At 45.0% G+C, this 19,293-nt stretch overlaps 1 protein-coding gene across 5 annotated transcripts in view; it reads left to right on the top strand.

The window, feature by feature from the left end:
* DVL1 (dishevelled segment polarity protein 1) overlaps positions 1 to 12,566 on the top strand; it is a 187,221-nt gene extending 174,655 nt beyond the window's left edge. For 3 of the 5 annotated variants that reach the window (XM_083163376.1, XM_083163374.1, XM_083163375.1), the window contains one exon: positions 6,750 to 12,566. In XM_083163376.1, coding sequence (XP_083019502.1) covers positions 6,750 to 7,147 — 398 coding nt within the window. In that variant the 3' untranslated portion in view covers positions 7,148 to 12,566. The remainder of the gene's footprint in view (positions 1 to 6,749) is intronic. The other 2 variants (XM_083163377.1, XM_083163378.1) reach the window with 2 other exon arrangements.
* Positions 12,567 to 19,293: the final 6,727 nt, after the last annotated feature.

The raw sequence follows: 19,293 nt of genomic DNA, 5'->3' as shown, positions 1-19,293 counted from the left end.
GCTTTTGCATTCCGGGAAATCCAAAAAAATATAACTAAACTAAATCAACGTTTCTATGTATTCGGCAACAAGGCGGGCCGTCTTTTAGCCAGGAAGCTAAGGGGAAAAAGGGCTAAGGCGAAGGTAAATTTATTGATAAACTCCAGTGGTGCCAGGGTGACAGATCCCTTCCAGATTGCCGACACCTTCGCGGAATACTATAGTAAGCTATATAACCTCAATAAAGACCAACTCACGCCTCAACCTTTGAAGGCTGACATAGATGCGTTTCTCGAAGGTATTAATCTGCCTGCGTTAGACTCCGGGGCCTGTCAGTCCCTGTGCACCCCATGGTCGCTTGCTGAGGTGGAAGCTGCAGTTGATGGTCTGCCAAATGACAAAGCCCCTGGACCGGATGGTTTCCCATCCAATTTCTATAAATGTTTTAAGACAGAGTTGTGCCCAACGCTCACCAGAGTCTTCAATGAAGCTTCTTCTTCTACATGCTTCCCAAGAGAACTACTTGAAGCTCGTATAGTCACTATACCAAAGCCTGGGAAATCTCCCACTTCGGTCCAGAACTACCGCCCTATAGCCCTATTGAATACAGACCTGAAACTATACGCTAAACTAATAGCCAATAGACTGGCACCTCTGCTCCCCTCTCTAGTTGCGGCAGATCAGGTGGGGTTTGTGCAGGGAAGACAGGCCCCGGACAATACACGGAGAGTCTTTGATATTCTAGGAGTATGTGATCACAGAAAATCCCCATTACTGCTACTCTCTTTAGACGCTGAAAAAGCGTTTGATAGATTGCATTGGGAATATTTAAGAGAGGTTTTGCTGCGGTTCGGAATCAAGGGGAGATTTCTAGATTCCATTTTTGCTTTATACTCCTGCCCTTCCGCGAAGGTGTTTGTCAACGGTTGCCTCTCGTCTAGCTTCCCCATCTCCAATGGCACCAGGCAGGGCTGCCCCCTATCCCCACTTATATTCGTCTTGGCTATGGAGCCGTTAGCTGAAAAAATTAGGACAGATAGCCTAATAAAAGGCCCAAAGATAGGAGGTATGACCCACAAGATCTCCTTGTTTGCCGACGACGTTCTCCTCTGCCTAGAGAACCCAGAGAGCTCTCTTCCGGCTCTACACAAAGTGCTGGAGGAATACTCCTCTGTATCATATTACAAACTCAATACCTCTAAGACGGAAGCCCTTCCACTCAACATTCCAGTTGAGGGGGTGGCCCGTATGAAGGATATGTATAGATACGCCTGGCAAACGCGATCAATTAAATACTTGGGAGTGTTCGTAACTAGGGATGTGCATTTGATTGAGTGCAACTTTCTGCCGCTTCTCAAATCTTTTGAGAAATTAATAACAGAATGGTTCACCCACGAAATATCATGGCTGGGAAGATTGGCGGCCTCTAAAATGATTCTTCTTCCTAAACTAATCTATCTCTTCCGTGCAATACCTAGGAAACTTCCCAAGTCTTTAATGCATAAAATTAACCAGATATTCACTAAATATATTTGGAGGGGGACTAGACCTAGACTAGCTAGGAGCACAATGGCGCTGCCAAAGTGCCTTGGGGGACTCGGGTACCCAGATATTGAAAAATACAACCTGGCCTGCCTGTTAAGCCAGGCAAGAGATTGGTTCGAACCGAGCTCCCCCAAGCCATGGGTGGTGCTGGAGCGATCCCTTTCCCCGAACGTACCACTAGTAGACCTATGCTGGCTTCCTGCCAGGGCTATTCCGCATAGACCGGAGCTGGGACTAGCAGTTAAGGCAACCCTGGAGGTATGGAACGAGGTGATCGCAAAAGAGATGTCTCTGCCATGCGCGGAACTATCCCTTAACTCTATCGCCAAACTGATCCCTGATCTACGTTTAGAGTCTTGGATCTCGGCGGGCATATCCTCCCTCGGCCAATTAGTGCAGGAGGGATCTCTAATGCAATTCTCCTCGCTTCAGGGAAAATTTGGGTTACATAAAAATGATTTCTATAAATACTTACAGATTCGACACTGGCTTACCGCTACTAGCACAGGCTCCACAGTAGGACTCCCTACACCTAAAATAATCACCTCTAAGCTATCTCCCCAATCGCACAAAGGCGGCATCTCTAGGTGGTACAACTTCCTAATATCTACAACTAAGCAAGGGAAACTACCTGCCCAACTAAAGTGGGAACGCGACCTCAATACCTCCCTGAACGAAGAGACATGGGACTCTATCCTATACTCAGGTTTTAAAATGTCCAAATGCTCGCAACATGCGGAAATGTTCTATAAACTCTGCCATAGGACATATTTCACTCCCAAGAGACTACATGCCATATGGCCAAACGTCTCAGACTTATGCTGGAGAAACTGTGGCGAGGTGGGCTCTATCTTCCACATCTTCTGGGAATGCCCAAAGATCCGTCCCCTGTGGATAGAAATCTTTGATCTTATTAGCGTAGTAATCAGAACCAATATCCGGTTAGACCCGGTGGTAGCGCTACTGCACCATCATGAACATCTAAGGGGGGGAGATCTATATATTTTAAGACACATCTTAATAGCTACAAAAGCTGCTATAGGCCATAACTGGAAATCCACAGACATACCTGCATTCAACCATATTGTGAACAAGGTCCATAATCATTTTCTATTCGAAACAGCAAATGTACAATACTCACCTGTCGCCTCATCGACTCACCTCAAGTGGATGAGGTGGTGTGAATATAGAGAATCACAGAACCTCCCAATGTTTACCGACGACAGGTGGAACTTTTCAGCCTCCAACTAGCCTCCACACATATAAGATGTTTTCCTCAATCCACTGATAGATCTTATTACATGCCCTCCCACCTGACAATGAGTAACTCCTAATGTGACGCAGGTACTAAACGGTGACTACTCCACTATATGTTGTTGTATCTCTTCCCTTTTGTGTCTGTCTCCTTCTCTCTTCTCTTCCCCCCTCTCTCTTTCTTCTATATATTTGTTACCTTCCAAGTTTGTATGTACTTATGGTTATATTAAAATTGAAAAAGCCTAGGTCCCTAAGGAAGTTTATAAAAATGCTATATATCTCCATGTCACTACCCAACCAGATAATTGGATGATTTCATTGTGAAGCAAATTTCTTTAACACTGACGCGGTTGAGTATCGCTCATGTTTCTGTATATGCATTTGTACTTTGTACTTTTTTTTTGTAGACCTAATAAAAATCTATTATTGAAAAAGAAAATACTTAGTAAATTGGAAATGAAGGGTGGGACCAAAAGTTCCTATATACCATAGACGACATTGGGAGGACCTTTCTGCAGGCACTCGCTGAGGCAGGACCACCATCAGGAAATCATTTAAATGAAGGGCAGCTTCTAACATCACTGCAGGCAATGAAGTATTGGTATAAGGCAGGCATGTCCAAACTATGGCCCTCCAGCTGTTGTGAAACTACAAATCCCAGCATGCCTTGCAATAGTTTTAGCATTCCCTGATAGCAAAACTGTGGCAAGGCATGCTGGGGCTTGTAGTTTCACAACAGCTGGACATGCCTGGTTGAAGGGGTTTCGAAAGCTCAAGCAAGTAAAACGTGTTCCTTATGTAAAATGCGTTCAGTAAAGTGTTGGCTGCTCTAGAGTCCAGCTGTTAACAAAGGGAGAATTACTGTCGCAATATAACATTAGACACAGTGGGGCAGATGTATTAAGCCTGGCAAAGAGATAAAGTGGAAGGAGATAAGGCACCAGCCACTCAACTGTGTTTGAAATATGACAGTTGGGAGTTGATTGGTTGGTGCGTTATCTCCTTCCACTTTATCTCTTCTCCAGGCTGAATACATCTGCCCTGGTGTTCTGCTGCAGATACAGGAACTATTCCTCAAGTGCTCTTTGCTGGCAGCAGGTAAAGATTGTTTGAACCTGAGAGACAAATGAAGACGGAGTGTGTGTGTGGTTAAATTCTAATTTTCTCTTCATAGTTGATAAAACTTAACTATCTAGAGGAAATCAAAGGTTTTGTAGGTGATCAAATCACAGCAGAGACCCCAAGATCCGAACTCTCAAGTCCTTAATAAGTTCTGGTAGAAAGTGTAACAAGGCAGCAATGACGGCCTCTTTGTAACAAGCTACTCCCCAGACCAGGCTCTGGAAGGATGGCAGATGTAGAGGAAGCCCATTAAAAATTATACATTATCCTATTTAAAATACCTTACAAATATATATGTCCTACCAGAAGTGAGGAGCAGGTGAGATATACAGTAGCAGTAAGTGGAGAAGGTCATTGTCATCTGTACAATAGAGTTCAAACAATGCAATAGAGCAATAGCTTGTACTTGTACAGTATAGGAAACATACATTTAGTGTTAAACAATGTCTGCCTCCACCTGAGTCTGATATGTGCGCATACACTTTTCCATTTGGCTGCGGATGTTTGTGCCGATGAGAAAATCCACCTTTGTCTATGCAAAATCCATGTTCCCGCTTGTGTAAACCTGACGCCTGTTTTTACATCTGCATCCATTACCACTAGTATGCAGACATACACAGACATCCCATCTTGTGCTACGATGAATATGGAAACCATTGTACGTATCCATGAAACTCCAAGAGTTCCATGCAATCGCTTTGCTGCTTCCCAGTTACTTCAGAGAAGTGTGTTCCATTGTGTGATGGACCTATCTGTATGCTCTAGTGAACTGGGCACCCTGTGAGCAGAAGCAGATTTCTTTCTTTGGCGCACGGGCGGTAAGCCGAAATCTGCGACATCATTGTGCATTGCCACTTACCTGTGATTCAGAATCACTTCCTTCCAGTACTTCTGTGTGCATCTAGGTTATGACATTTTTCTATGGTTGCTTGTATTTCCAATACTATTCACTATCCTCCCATCCACCTATTGCTCTCCGTACCCAGATTACCTGTATTCAGTGACGATAACACCACAGCTGCTGCGAATGCACTCAACGGCTGTGCGTGAATGTCGCATCTGCCTAGACGTACAAAGGTGCAAAATGGCAGCTTCCAAAATCTAAGCAGTTGCATGCACCGTTGCATATTTGGATGCAGATCAGTCGATTATCAGGGTTTTGAGTAAGCTGGCGATTACTCAGAACGACTGCAGCCATTGTTTCTGTGTACAGGATCCCAACTGCAGTCTATGGCAAGCCCCAAAAAGACGGTTGGGATACACCTATATTTGGGCCCCCTTTTACCATCTCCTCCCACAAGTGCTCTCTAACTGTCACTCGCACCACAGCAAATCTTTGCTACGAGCGCTGCCGGTATTGTCACTTGATGCACTGACCACTGTCCTTTGGAGACAATATCAGGTTTTGAGAATGATGTGCTACAATGAACATGTCATGTCTACTATTGCTGTAGTCATAAGTTTACACAGAGATCCTGCCTGAGGCCGCTATTCATAACAGCCTCCAGACCTCACCATGGAGGTAACTTAAAAGCAGCTCCATATTAGAAAATCCTTAGGAGATGTTGGGATCTGTTTTAGATTACTGGCAGATTACTTTTAGCTACAGGCAAACTCTATTCTGCCATCCAGACTCACTGGTCACATTCACTTTTGGAGGTACTGACTCCATTGTGCACATAAGAGGGAAGGTCTGTTGCTCCACCAATCACACGCGAGAGTGCAGTGATGACGTGTGTCAGCTTAGGCACGGTCCTTTTACCTTCACAATAAAAAGATGTCCCCATAGAAAATCACCTTTCATTTTCATTTTAATGATGTTTGGTCAGTAACTTGCCCGGACCACATCGGGTACTACAACTAGCATTTACTAAATGTACTGGTTTATATGCATGCAGGGGCCGATTGGGAACTAAAAGTGGCCCTGGAAAAATTTCAAGAAGTGGCCTCATGCGGGTGGCACTAAATGAAATGTAGATGGGGCCAAAGCTTAAATAGGCGGGATTAATACAACACTACACCCAGGGCTATTTTTGTGCAGGCTCCAGCAGGAACTGAGGCTCTTCTTCTAGTTCACTCTTTCTGACAAAATATTTCTTAGATGGACAAAACCATGTGCACTGCAGGTGAGGCAGGTGTAAAACCCCACCCAAATCTAGTTATCTCTGCACAAGTAACACCTGCCTCACCTGCAGTGCACATGGTTTTGTCCATCTAAGAAATATTTTGTCAGAAAGAGTGAACTAGAATAAGGGCCTCAGTTCCTGCTGGAGCCTACTGAAAAATAGCCCTGACTACACCTGTGTGGAAGCCGCTGGCTTCAATATACTTGGTGGTCTGGTGGCCCCTAGACCTTTCAGCTGCTTTGACAAATCACAAACCTCCACATTTAAAATAACGAATGACTGAGGCCAGATCCCAAAACCTCCATGAATTAGACAAACAACTCATTAACATAATCCCCAGAATATCGCAATTATCAAATGGGCAACTGCCAAAGATGAGTTTCTGCAGAACCGGCAAAGATTGTTAATGCGGGAGACAGGAGGGGGGCGGGGCTACATCTTAAAAAAAAAATGCATTGACTACCAGGTGGGATCACAACTGCAACAGCATCCCAGAAATCTTCCATGTGAGGTCTATGGCCAGTCCACCCCTGTGTGCATGCAACAGAAAGAGCAGCAACAACAAAAACATTAGGAGATAGCATAGCTTAAATACTCATATATAATGAATCTGTAAAAATACCAATATTTTCTTGTGGAGTTTAGCTATAGAAATAATTCACCATTTTAATATTCTAAAAATGAAATTGTAACTTGAGACTTTTAACTGTATTTCAACAGGCAGCAAAAGCAGTGGGTCCAGCCGCAGCAAACGAGAGGGCAAGAGATCATCCGGCCGAGAGAAAGACCGTAAGTCCACTGGCAGCGGCAGCGGTTCTGACCGTGCCACCAGCAGTGGAGGAAGAAAGAGTGAAAGACCACTGAGCCAACACAGTCATCACAGCCATAGCTCAGGTGAACGCAGCCACCGCAGCAGCCACCACTCGCACGCACCCCCGGGGCTACCCCCACTATATAGCCTGCCAAAGATTGGGAATAAGGTGTATGGCACCAGTGGTCCGCCAGGGGGACCCCCTGTACGTGAGCTTGGAAATGTGCCCCCTGAACTGACCGGGAGTCGGCAGTCCTTCCAGAAGGCCATGGGAAACCCCTGTGAATTTTTTGTGGACATTATGTGACAGCCAAAGTGCCTTCTGGGTCTGCCGGTAGAAACACTACGGAACATTAGAACATCTATATCACCGATAGAATTACCACTGCCGAATCCAGCTGCCGAGCTACAGGGAATAAACAGACCTAACATAAGGTCATTGCACAATATTCTAACCAATGGCCAATTTGAAATCGATTTAGATTTATTATGGCACATACACATTTATGCCATCCTGGGTGGTCTACGAGACTGTCAACGTTTCTTTCTCTGTGCTGTATTCACCAGGAGGTCAATGCAACATGGACGCTATATGGAGGGATAGCCCAAAAAAAGTGTCTTGTGACCATCCAGCTTTTTATTTGTAGTTATTAATGTAGTTCCATTTTGAAGACAATCTACCCAGGCCCAAATGTACAGTAATTGCCTCGGATTTGCAGCTCCTCCTCCTATAAATCATCAATTCAGTTGTAAGAGCTTAATATTTACTTACAAGATGTAGAACAGGGGTGGCCAAACCGGTCCTCGAGATCTACCAACGGTCCATGTTTTCCAGATCACCTAGCTGGTGCACAGCTGTAGTCAATACTAATGGTCACATTTTCAAACCTGCTGCATTCATTCCTACTATAGATCCACAGGTTGCCTGGAAAACATGCACCGTTGGTAGATCTTGAGGACAGGTTTGGCCACCCCTGAGATAGACAGATCTGTACTATATAGTATAAATTACATTTATACAGGGCACCGTACGATATGATCCTAATTCGATCAAGATCAAATCATTGTTGAGTAAAAAGTACGTTGCACCGCGCTGTACACGCCTTTCGTTTGAAGTCAATAACAACCTACTAAATCTAGCAGCTAAATCACACCAGGAGGAGCATATCAGAGCCTATTACATTTGTACATCTCCACCTGGGAATAGCAATTCTCTGTAGCGTCTTTATGTATGTGTCCCACACCCCTTTTCCACCACCAAGAAACCCAGGTTATTGCCGTGTCAACCCATGTATCAGCTCAGCGGAAACTGCTCCCAGAAAAAAAAAATCCAGTGTCGCGTGAACTGGCATTTCCTGGGTCTAGAGTATAGTTGTACGCGGGTACAACCTGGCGATGTCACCAATCAAAGACCCGGGAGAGGGGATGTAGCCATGCTGGGAGAAGCTTTTGAAGGACTTACCCAGGTTCAGTGGAAATGTGGGGGACTAGGGAAAACCCGGGTCGAAGGTGCAGCGGAAACTGGGTCTAAGTAATATCAAGGAAGAACACGTTAACTGATCTAACAGGATAACCTTTCTCTCCCATATAATCATCTCCTGGAGTAATGAGATAAGCACTTAAGGTTTGGTCCAACCTGGCAGGTTCGCCACTCTGTGACAATACTACTAACTGCAAACTGTACAGAAATCTGTGTATAGATAACATTTTCTAATTTAATTGTTTTTTTTTTTTTTTTATTATGTATATGTATAAATATATGTAAATCTGTGTAAATAATAGTTACAGAGATAATTCAGGTTTTTTCCTTATAGTCCAAGGATGGGCTCGCTTGGGCACCGCAGCTGTTTCTGAACAAACCCTCCCATGACTCTCAGCCAGCCCTGAGTATCCTGGGTGAAGGACTGTAGCGAAGCAACAACTGGCGTGCATTGGGGATGGATCATAGGATAGACAAACATGAGGTCGACCACGTAAGGTTGATGTGCATTAGGGTTCACATGGGTTAGGTCGACGGTGTAATTCGGTCAACATAGGGAAGGTTGACAGTCAAAAGGTCGACAGCACAGCACACGTTCCTTGGTATGCAGCACGCATTCACTGCAATGCAGCACACATTCCCTGGTATGCAGCACGCATTCACTGCAATGCCGCACACATTCCCTGCAATGCAGCACACATTCCCTGCAATGCAGCACGCATTCCCTGCAATGCAGCACGCATTCCCTGTAATGAAGGACGTACACCCTGTAATTCAACACACATGCCCAGGGCGGTCGAGAGCTGAATGAGGCCTGGGTATGTGAGGGTTTCAAATCAGAGTCATGTCCACACTCCTCTGAATGTAAATACATCCCCTCACTATGCACAGCACTGTGCACCCCCTCACTATGCACAGCACTGTGCCCTGCACAGGGGACACAACCACTAGTCCTTGTAGCCATCAGTGTTCTGGAGAGCAGAAGGCATTTCCTTGTAATTCACATTATACCCAGTGTTTCCTCCATGCTGGGTGGAGAGCAATGATCCATACCTCCCAACAGTCCCGATATTAGCGGGACAGTCCCGATAATCAGGGCCTGTCCCGCTGTCCCACCCGCCGCCGGCAGTGTCCCGCTGGCGGGGGAGGTTGCCACGGGAGATAATCACTACTACATGATCTGACTGAATAGACGCTGTGCGTCTATTCACGGCCGTAAATGTGGGCGCGGCCTAATTCGCATAAGCCACGCCCTCATTTGCATAGGCCATGCCCCCTTTTCAGGCTGCGCGAGAGTCCCTATTCTGAGACTTACAAAGTTGGGAGGTATAATGATCTGATCACGGTTATGCACACACCCAAACTAGCCTCAGGGACATTGCTAGTATTTTCTGGCCTGTACACATGGTGAGATATTGGCTAATAGACTAAGCAATTTTGGGAGAGATTTGGGCTAGATGCACTGGAGATTTTGACTAAGCATTTTTTTCTAAGTAATGATAGTCTATGATCTAGCCAAAATTGCCTTGCCTGCACAATCAATCTATACTAAGCAATCTCTGCTAGACAATATTGACTAAGCAGGAGAAAAATAGGGAGAACAATTTGGCTAACCTTCTAGGAGATTTTGACTATCTAGTCACAATCTCCTGCCAATATCTCACAGTGAGTCAGGGTGATAAGCACTATTACAGGGGCATTCAGGGAGTGTTGGAACACGTGACAGCATGGCATAACTAGTATTATGGTCAGTGTGCCCAGAGCCAGGCATGTCCCTAACTATTATTTTGCCGGAGTCTGTATGAGGAATAAGGAAGCCATTGAAGTTTACAGTGTATCATAGATCTCTCTGGATGAGTTGTGCTCATTTTATAAAGGCACATATTTTAATAGCAAGCAGTATTATATTAACAACATGTATAAAATAAATTTAGGAAGAACAAGGTCATTTGATTAAAACTAATTGCAGAATGCCCCAAATTTATTAGTTTCAGGTTTCCCCATTATAGGCATAAATGGGTTAGAGCATCACAAAGTATGTTATCTCTGTTCCCGGAATGTGCCCACCTATTAATATAGGGCAGTATGGTCCATAATGAACCCTGGTGTTTACACTAAAAGCTATGTGCAGGAATCCTCTACATTGGTCATTTTCAACCTTTTTCAACTCGCAGCACACCAAACAAGATTTTAGCATTGCCAAGGCACACCATCAGATCCCACAGCGAAAAACAAACTCATTGGTCCCCATATGAAAAAAATAATCACACTGGTCCCCACAAGTAACAAAAATAGAATACATTGGCCTTCATATGAAAACAAGAGTCCAGTGAATAACCGTTGGACTGGTGGTGGTGGCTGTAAACTGATGTGGATATCTGTAGATCAAGTGGCGCAGATTTGATTAAGAACAAAATGTCTGCCTCCAGCGCCTGAGGACACGGGTATGCCGTACTAACGTAGCTGCTGGAAAGGATATTACAGATCTTGGACAGACAGACCATCCAGATAACAAAAGTTATATTTCTCATGAATGAATTATCTGAAACAAATTGTATTGTGATAATTTTTGGATAGTATTTCGAAGGTGTTGAATCACACAAATAAGCACAGGTTCCACTCCCGCAGCTGCTAATCTTGTATTGTTTTGTTTCCATGCAGTATTCCAGACTGTTATACAGTCTCTTCTATCCTGATCTTAGATTCTAATCGCATTAAAAGGCCACTAAGCCTAACTATGTGTATTATTGTGCGTATATGTATCAGCCACGTGGAAACATTTGCGAACGAACAGATTTTTCACCAGTCATATACAGTTCCCAGCAATCCAGCTGATCTACAGTATCTTTTTAAAGAGTTTCTCATGAATGAACGTGGAGGTTTTTAAAAGGGGCAGACATTTACAAGACCGCACACTGCTGGACTACATCTGGGGGGGGGGGGCTACCTTCGCAGCGCAGGTTCGCCCGCACTGGCTGCGAATGGAAGTTTAAGGGGATATTCAATCCCCGGCGAGCGGCAGAATGAGCCCAACATCACAAGCTGTCGGGCGCTCGTTCTGCCGAGAACGTCCGGGAAGTGACGAGCTGCCAGCTGCAGCTCGCCTCTTCCCGGCCGCAACTCGCGGACACGCCCCCTTCTTGCTCCCCAGCAGGTGGGACATTGACTCCTGCCTGCATGTTCTCTGTCGAGCTAACCAAGAACGGGACTGGGTCACGGCGGTCGACTTCGCCGGCTTATTAGGGCTAATTATCCAGGCCCCTGCAAATCAGTTTCCTGATCAGGATACCACCCTTAATGTCCTGCTCAGTGAATGGTTAGTATTAATATCATGTATTGTAAGGTTGTTCCAGTTTGGTTGGATACAGCCATCTTTAGCGTATCTTGCCAGCTGTGGATGCACAGAGAGTGGTTTGAAAAGGATCCATGATCCTACCACTTATAGGGTGCACGCCGACATTAATAATGTAGTATTGCCAATGTGAGATGTTAGTTGTGATCACAGGACTTCCAGGTTTAGGACCCATTCGCAAAATGAAGCGGAGGCTGCTGGGAGGAATCTGATTGTTTTGGAAATGCAAAAACAATCCCGTAGGTTTCTATTGGGAAAAAATCATCTAAAGATGGCATTATCCACAGTGTTCATTCCAGAGCTTAGTACATATGGGAATGCTGCCAAAGTCAGTACCTCCTGCCCATAGTCATATAAGATTTTCCCACAATTATTTATATACATATGTGAATGTTATTAGTTATTTTTCCTAATGAAGTGATCCTTTGAAACATCAAAAAGAAAAAAAAAAAAAAAGGTTCAAACCTTTGCACAGCCTGTATTCTGTGGAGGCAGCCATTTTGTGGCTCAGTGATATCACAGCCTCCTAGACATAATGGACTACATCTTCATGTGTACTAGGTCAGCACAATCATTTACCTTCGGCTTCACTACAGCAGGGTTGTAGCAAAACATGACCCATGCAAAATGCATTTTTGAAACCTGCATTACAAGTGTGTTCCGAAATGCACAAAGATCATCAGCAGATATCGCTATGACAACCGCGACCAGATTGTACGTTTCTCTGTGGTGTAGATATTGTACAGTAGATATGTGCCAGCCAGGAGAGGCAGCTTTATTAATTGTTTGGATATGACCGTTCCGTGCCAGCACATTTTAGCACTGAAATGGTCAATGTGCAACTGCTGATATTTAATTGAAATTTTAAAAACTGGAAATAAAACATAAACTTTATACGTATTGTGTCTTATTTGTTATCCTGTGATATTTTGCCTAAATGTCCACACAAATGCTTGAAAGTAGAACACGAGGCAAAAAATTTTTCAAGGAAACAATGGCATACCTCCCAACTTCTGATTAAATTAAATCGGGACACGCCCGAAAAGGGGGCGGGACGTATGCAAATGAGGGTGCGGCTAATGCTAATTAGCCGCAACCTCATTTTCATGCGAGAATAGACGCTGTGCGCATGCGCACAGCGTCTATTCTATTAGATTGGGGGGTCTCCCAACTGCCACCCCCCGCAGCGGGACAATGCCTGCCGCGGGTGGGACAGCGGGACAGGACCCGAAAATCGGGACTGTCCCGCTGTAATCGTGACAGTTGGGAGGTATGCAATGGGGCACTTAAACAAGAGATAAATGCAAGGGTGACAGATAAACGTCCAGCCAATCAGCTCCTTACAGATAAACGTCCAGCCAATCAGCTCCTTACTGACTTTTTTCAAACACAGCCTGTAACATGGCAGTTGGCAGGTGATTGGCTGGACGTTTATCTCTCCTTATCACCCTCACATTTATCTCTTGTTAAGGCTTAATACATCTGCCCCATAGTTCTTAACAGGTAAATATTTTTGCTGCGGTATAGGGACATATTTGGGAGGACCAAGTGGCTCCACTACCGCCCCAGGTGCTAAGTAAGAGCTATCCTATAGATATAATTAAGATTTAATAGCTTGGGGGTGTGATCAAATGGCAGTATGTATGCAATTTTATGTCATTAGCAAGTCCAGAAACGACACAACACTCATAAAATGTAAAATATAAATAATATAAAATGTTATCTAACACATATACTCTACTGTGCCGGACAATACAGAGCAACAGAGATTTGGATGGTTGCAGCCCCTTTAAATAGCAACTATTTATAATTGATTTCCAAGAGCATTATTTAATTCTGTCATGGATGTAGTGGACTGTATCTGTAAAAGAGGAAGCCATCACCTGCACCCTCGAAATGTCTCATTTAGTGCCTAATTCTGACCTTTATTATTATTATTATTATTATTATAATTTTATTTATAAGGCGCCACAAGTGTTTCGCAGCGCCGTACAAAGGAACAATACAGGGAGACAAAAATTGGCATAACATTGAATAAATAACAAAAATACAGTACAAATAAAGAGCACCACAGTTCAATACACATTACAGCTTAAATGTAAGTAGTGAGGACTCAATCAACATACAACTAGAGGCTTGAGGCCAATGATGGAGATGAGTATGAAGATGGTCACTGAGGGGTAGATTTATTAAGCTCGGTGAAGTGATAAACTGTCCTGTTTTTATCACCGGCCAATCAGATTGCCCTGTATGTGAGTGTGAGGTGTTTGAAGAGGATTCTGTAGGGGAATGGGAGCCAGTGCAGAATTTGTTGAAGGGGAGTAGCAGAGTTAGAGCGGCGGGAGAGGAAGATAAGCCTGGCTGCAGCATTGAGGACAGATTGGAGAGGAGCTAGTTGGGATTGAGCGAGGCCAGTGAGAAGAGCATTACAGTAGTCAAGCCGTTATCAAAGCTGCAATATTTGCAGATGGAAAAAAACAGGTGGGGCAGATGTAACATGCGCAGAGAGAGTTCGATTTGGGTGAGTTTTTTTCTGTTTCTGTGCAGGGTACACACTGTCTGCTTTGTTTTAACACATCAATTTAGATTTCAGTTTGAACCCCCCCTCATATTCGGACGGCTGTTGATTGGCTGAGAGTGCTCTCTCAGCCAATCAGAGGGCTGCCCAGTCTTTTGAAAAAAAATAATATTTTTGTAGATCCTGCCGCCCGCAACCAGCTTCGCTGACTACTGCCACCTGCCAGCCCTCCTGCCACTCGCAGCCAGATCCACTGACCACCGCCGCCCGCCAGCCCTCCTGTCATCCACTGACTGCTCCGATGACCACCGCCGCCACCTCCACTACCCGCCAGCTCTCCTGCTGCCTGCCCCACTTCAGCACTGCCCGCCAGCCCTCCTGCCACCTGCTGAAAGCTCCGCTGACCACCGCCGCTACCCGCCAGCTCTCCTGCCACACTACACCACCGGCGGCTAGCCCTCCAGCCACCAACTCCGACACACCACTTCCCGCCCTCCTGCCACCAGCTCCGCTACACCGCCGCCTGTCTTGCTGACTACTGCTGCCGCTGATCGTATTGCGCATGCGGTTAAAAACCATGGGATAGATAGTATGTGCAGCACATAATATCTGGCAACGCGAGATTCGACCAACGGGCCCACGCAACGTGTCGGGTGACACATGCGATTTGTTGTGATTTATTGAAATCGCATGCAATATCTCACATGTGTATGGGCACCATTACATTTGCCCCACCTGCAGTGTAGAATGGTCTTGTCCATCTGCAGCATCCCTATCCCCTCCTCCCCATCCCACTTGTCCACCCCCAGCGCTTGATTCAATTTGTGCACAATTCCATCTTAATCAATCGTATTTAACCAAACCGCTCTTATAACTAACGCAAACCCTACTAAACAGAATTTATTCCTTTTTCCCCGTACTGTAGTTTCCATGCTGCCTGCAGGCTGTTTCCTGTTTAATGCTGGCCACGCCTCTGTGGTCGCTGGCCACACCACTTAAGCATTGGCTTCTCTTAGGGATGGACATCAGAAGCCCAGCATATGCAACCGTGGTAGATCCTGGTTACAAATAGCTGAATGGCCATCGAATCCAAGCCCTTTAATAGCGGCTACCAATGGAAAGGCACCAGTGAATGGTTAAAACACTAACATCAGAAGAAAAACATTGATTTATTTATTAACAGTTTCTTATATAGCGCACACATATTCCGCAGCGCTGCACAGAGAATATTTGAACACTCACGACAGTCCCTGCCCCAGTGGAGCTTACAATCTATATTCCCTACCCCATGTACACGCACACACAGACATTCTAGGGTTAATTTGCTGGGAGCAAATTATCCTACCAGTATATTTTTGGATTGTGGGAGGAGACCCACACAAGCACGGGGAGAATATACAAACTCCGCACAGTTAGGGCCATGGTGGGAATTTAACCCATGACCTCAGTACTGTGAAGCAGTAATGCTAACCATCACACCATCTGTACTGCTGGTTATGGTGTCAAAAAATCTGGTTTTTTTTTTCTGTGAAGGGGCATGTTATTTTTATTCATGTGCTTATAGCACATGAATATATATTTAATAAAAAAAAAATGTTTTTTTTTTTTTTTACACAGTGCAGCCAGCAGGGGGCCGGAGCGCTCGAGCCGCTCATTAGATATTCATATATTCACTGCACCCGATCGTTAATATGCACGATCGGGTGCAGGGAATACTGGGTCCCCCGCTGGCTATAGGGGGGGCAGCCTGTGCTGCCTGGGTCCCGGGGAGCCCTCCTCCCCTCCACATTCCTCTGGAGCAGCCAGGGAGACTTTAATCTCTCTGGCTGCTTCCGTCCCCCGGCTCCCTGAAAGCTCCCTGCCGCGGACGCTCGTCCGCTGCAGGGGTTAAGACTCGCCGCAAATGGCGGCGAGTCTTAACCACATTAAATAGAGGGAGCAGGAGAGGCAGCGAGCCCTCCAGAACAGGGAGAGTGAATGGCGAGAGAAAAAAATCTCTCGCCATGCACGGAGAATATTTGTCATTGAATACTGCCCTAAGAAAGGAGCTTCAAATCTGCAGACTTCAAAGGTTCTTCTGTAACACCGAAAGCTCCAGGGAAAAGTCCCACGGAGCCAACGGTTGACGATAAGGTGGTTTAATGCGCACCACCCCTTGTAGAAAGGTCTGAACTTCTGGCAGAAGAGCCACTCACTTATGAAATAAAATCGACAAAGCCGAAATCTGCACCTTTAAGGACTTTAGACTCAACCCAGCAGAAAACCCTTCTTGGAGAAAATCCAGAAATCTAGACAACTTGAACCTGGAAGTGTGAACCTTTTGCCTGTAATAACACCTGATGTAAATCCTTCAAACCCTATGCTAGTTTGCAGATGATACTGCTGCCTCGCTTTCAGCATTGTCTGATTCACTGCCTCGGAGAAACATTTCTTTCTGAATAAACGTCCCCTGTTGTAGCAAATCTGGACCAAGAGGAATACGCCAGGACGGTGCTGCCGACAGTCTGAGTATGTCGGAATACCAAGCTCTCCTTGGCCAATCCGGAGAATATAGAATGATATTTTGTTATTTTATCCTTTTGAGCACTCATGCCATCATTGGAAATGGAGGGAACACATAAACCAGTTCGAAGGTCCAAGGCACCGTCATAGCACCCAGCTCACATCCTTGGAGTCCTGCTCCTGGAACAAAACAGAGGAACCTGACAATTGTGACAGGAGGCCATCAAAACCACCTCCAGTAGCCCCCAGCAGGGCCGCCAAGAGGGAGGGGGGGGGGTTCTAATTACCCAGGCCCGGGCTTGCTGGAGGTTGAATTAGGCCCTTGGTCCGCATGCTGTGTCCAAGAAAATGTAATTTCTTCTATTATAAGTTCTTTATTTTAACAAGTTTGTTTGTAGTTCATTATGTTACACAGTGGTTCACAAACGTTCACTGCAGCATCCTAGAGTATCAGCAATTTGTGTACACGCAGAAAAGAAAAATACCCACGCTCAGTTTTAGCCATGTAGAGCATGATACCAGGTGCGTTTCAGCAATGCCATACATATATATAATATAAATCTATATAATAAGTTGAAGAGTCTGTGTGCGTGTGTGCGTGTCCGTCGCATTGCGGACACACCGTGGCACTCAGAGACACCAAATTTGGCAACAAGATACCTCTGGACCCGGTGGTGTGCACCTCGAAGCCGTTTTTGGGAAATTTCACTTAGAATTTTAAAAAACACCAAGTTTTAATTTTCCTTCATTGATGATCTGGTGAAAAGATTGACGATCTGGGAAACCGTGGACGAAGGAACAACTCCACACCTGATTTCATTGCTGTCATTGAGTATGACAGACACATTCTAACATTATGGTGAAGGCTTTAAACAATTAGGAAATAATTGAGGATATACATAGACCACACATAACACACACACGTACACATTGTACACGCACACACACACACACAGTACACCACATATGCACACATAGCACACAACACACACATTTATACGTAGAGCACCTCACACACTTAAGCTGTGTACACACGGGGGAGATAGGGGCTGAAATCGCTGGAAACACACCGCATGCAGTACAATACAAATCCATACACACTACAACACACACCCAAAAACAGTACAACAAACACACAACTCCTGGCTTCAATCAATTCTATGGAGACGGACCACGATAAAATGGCCGCCCCATAAAGCAGACAGTTCGCTGAAACTGTTTGCGGTATGGGGGCGGCCATTTTATCGTGGTCCGTCTGCATAGAATTATTAATTGAAGCCAGGAGGGGAGCCGGGACGCGCAGACAGGTAAGCCAGCGGCGATGGGGGGGGGGGTGGCACCGGCGGCCGGGGTGGGGGGGAGGCGCCCCCCCATTAACGGCGGGGGGGGGGGGGCGCCCCAAACCAAGCTACGCCACTGAGAACACACACACTTAAACATTGCCAGGATATGCACAGCACACTACACACACATACATACGTAGCGCACCTCACAAACTTACACATTCGGCAGATATACACACAACACAACACACACACACACACAAACATAACACACAACTCACAGTACAACACACACCAACATTCACTACAACACACACCCAAAAACAGTACAATACACAGAACACACACTTAAACATTGCACAGATACACACACATTACATACCTCTAACAGGACAACACACACCCACATTCATCACACACACCCAAAAAACAGTACAACACACACAAAACACACATTTAAACATTGCACAGATACACAAAGACGCAACACATACATACTGTATATACATAGCACACCTCACACACTTACGCATTGGACAGATACATACAATATAACACACAAAACCACATACACACACAAAAACAGTACAACACACACAAACACACAGAACACATTAAAAATAATTTGCCGTTTATTTAACAGTCTGTACCGGCAAATAAAAACTGTACCTAATGTACCATTTCTACTTTGTTCCCCATATTCGTCTCTCCAGTCCTCCAGTTGCACTGAGAAATCTTTGTCCTGGCCAATGCACCCATTGATCAATACAAAGTGGGTACACTGCACTCACCCTGTTAGTCAGTTGGATATCAGGCACTGCTCTGCCTTAAGGGTTTCCCAGACTCTTTTGGTTCATAGATAATGTTTGGTCGATGGGCATGAGCGCTGCATGCATTTGTTTGAATGTTATGAGTGTAAGAAGTTGAAGAATAAGACTGAGATGAACATTTGTCATGTTATAGTGTACAATTTACTCAATAAATCGTGAAAAACATATGTGTACATAGAAGTACAATCAAGAAATGAAAGTAGGATTAAAAAATAAATTATGATTCAAACTGATAATTGTTTGGATGGCGGTGGGTTGCGAAACAAATCGATAGGTGGAGGGGGTATGGATATTGTGGGCATAATTGGTGTTTGGTACACCTACAGGGGGTACCCAGATGATGAGAAATTTTCACTACAGTGTCACCGTAGGGGGATTTCCAATTGGGGTTCAGGTGGTCTTTTAGGGACCCCTTTACAATCCCGTTGGTCTCTTCTCCTGGAGCCTATGGTCTCCCTCAGTGATTGACTATCAATAAGGGAGAACGT

The sequence above is a fragment of the Crinia signifera genome, chromosome 19 (genome assembly GCF_055691185.1).
Source record: "Crinia signifera chromosome 19, ASM5569118v1, whole genome shotgun sequence".
In the NCBI taxonomy this organism is placed as follows: Eukaryota; Metazoa; Chordata; class Amphibia; order Anura; family Myobatrachidae; genus Crinia; species Crinia signifera.
The sequence above is the reverse complement of the archived record's forward strand: the minus strand, read 5'-3'. Positions and strand labels throughout refer to the sequence as shown.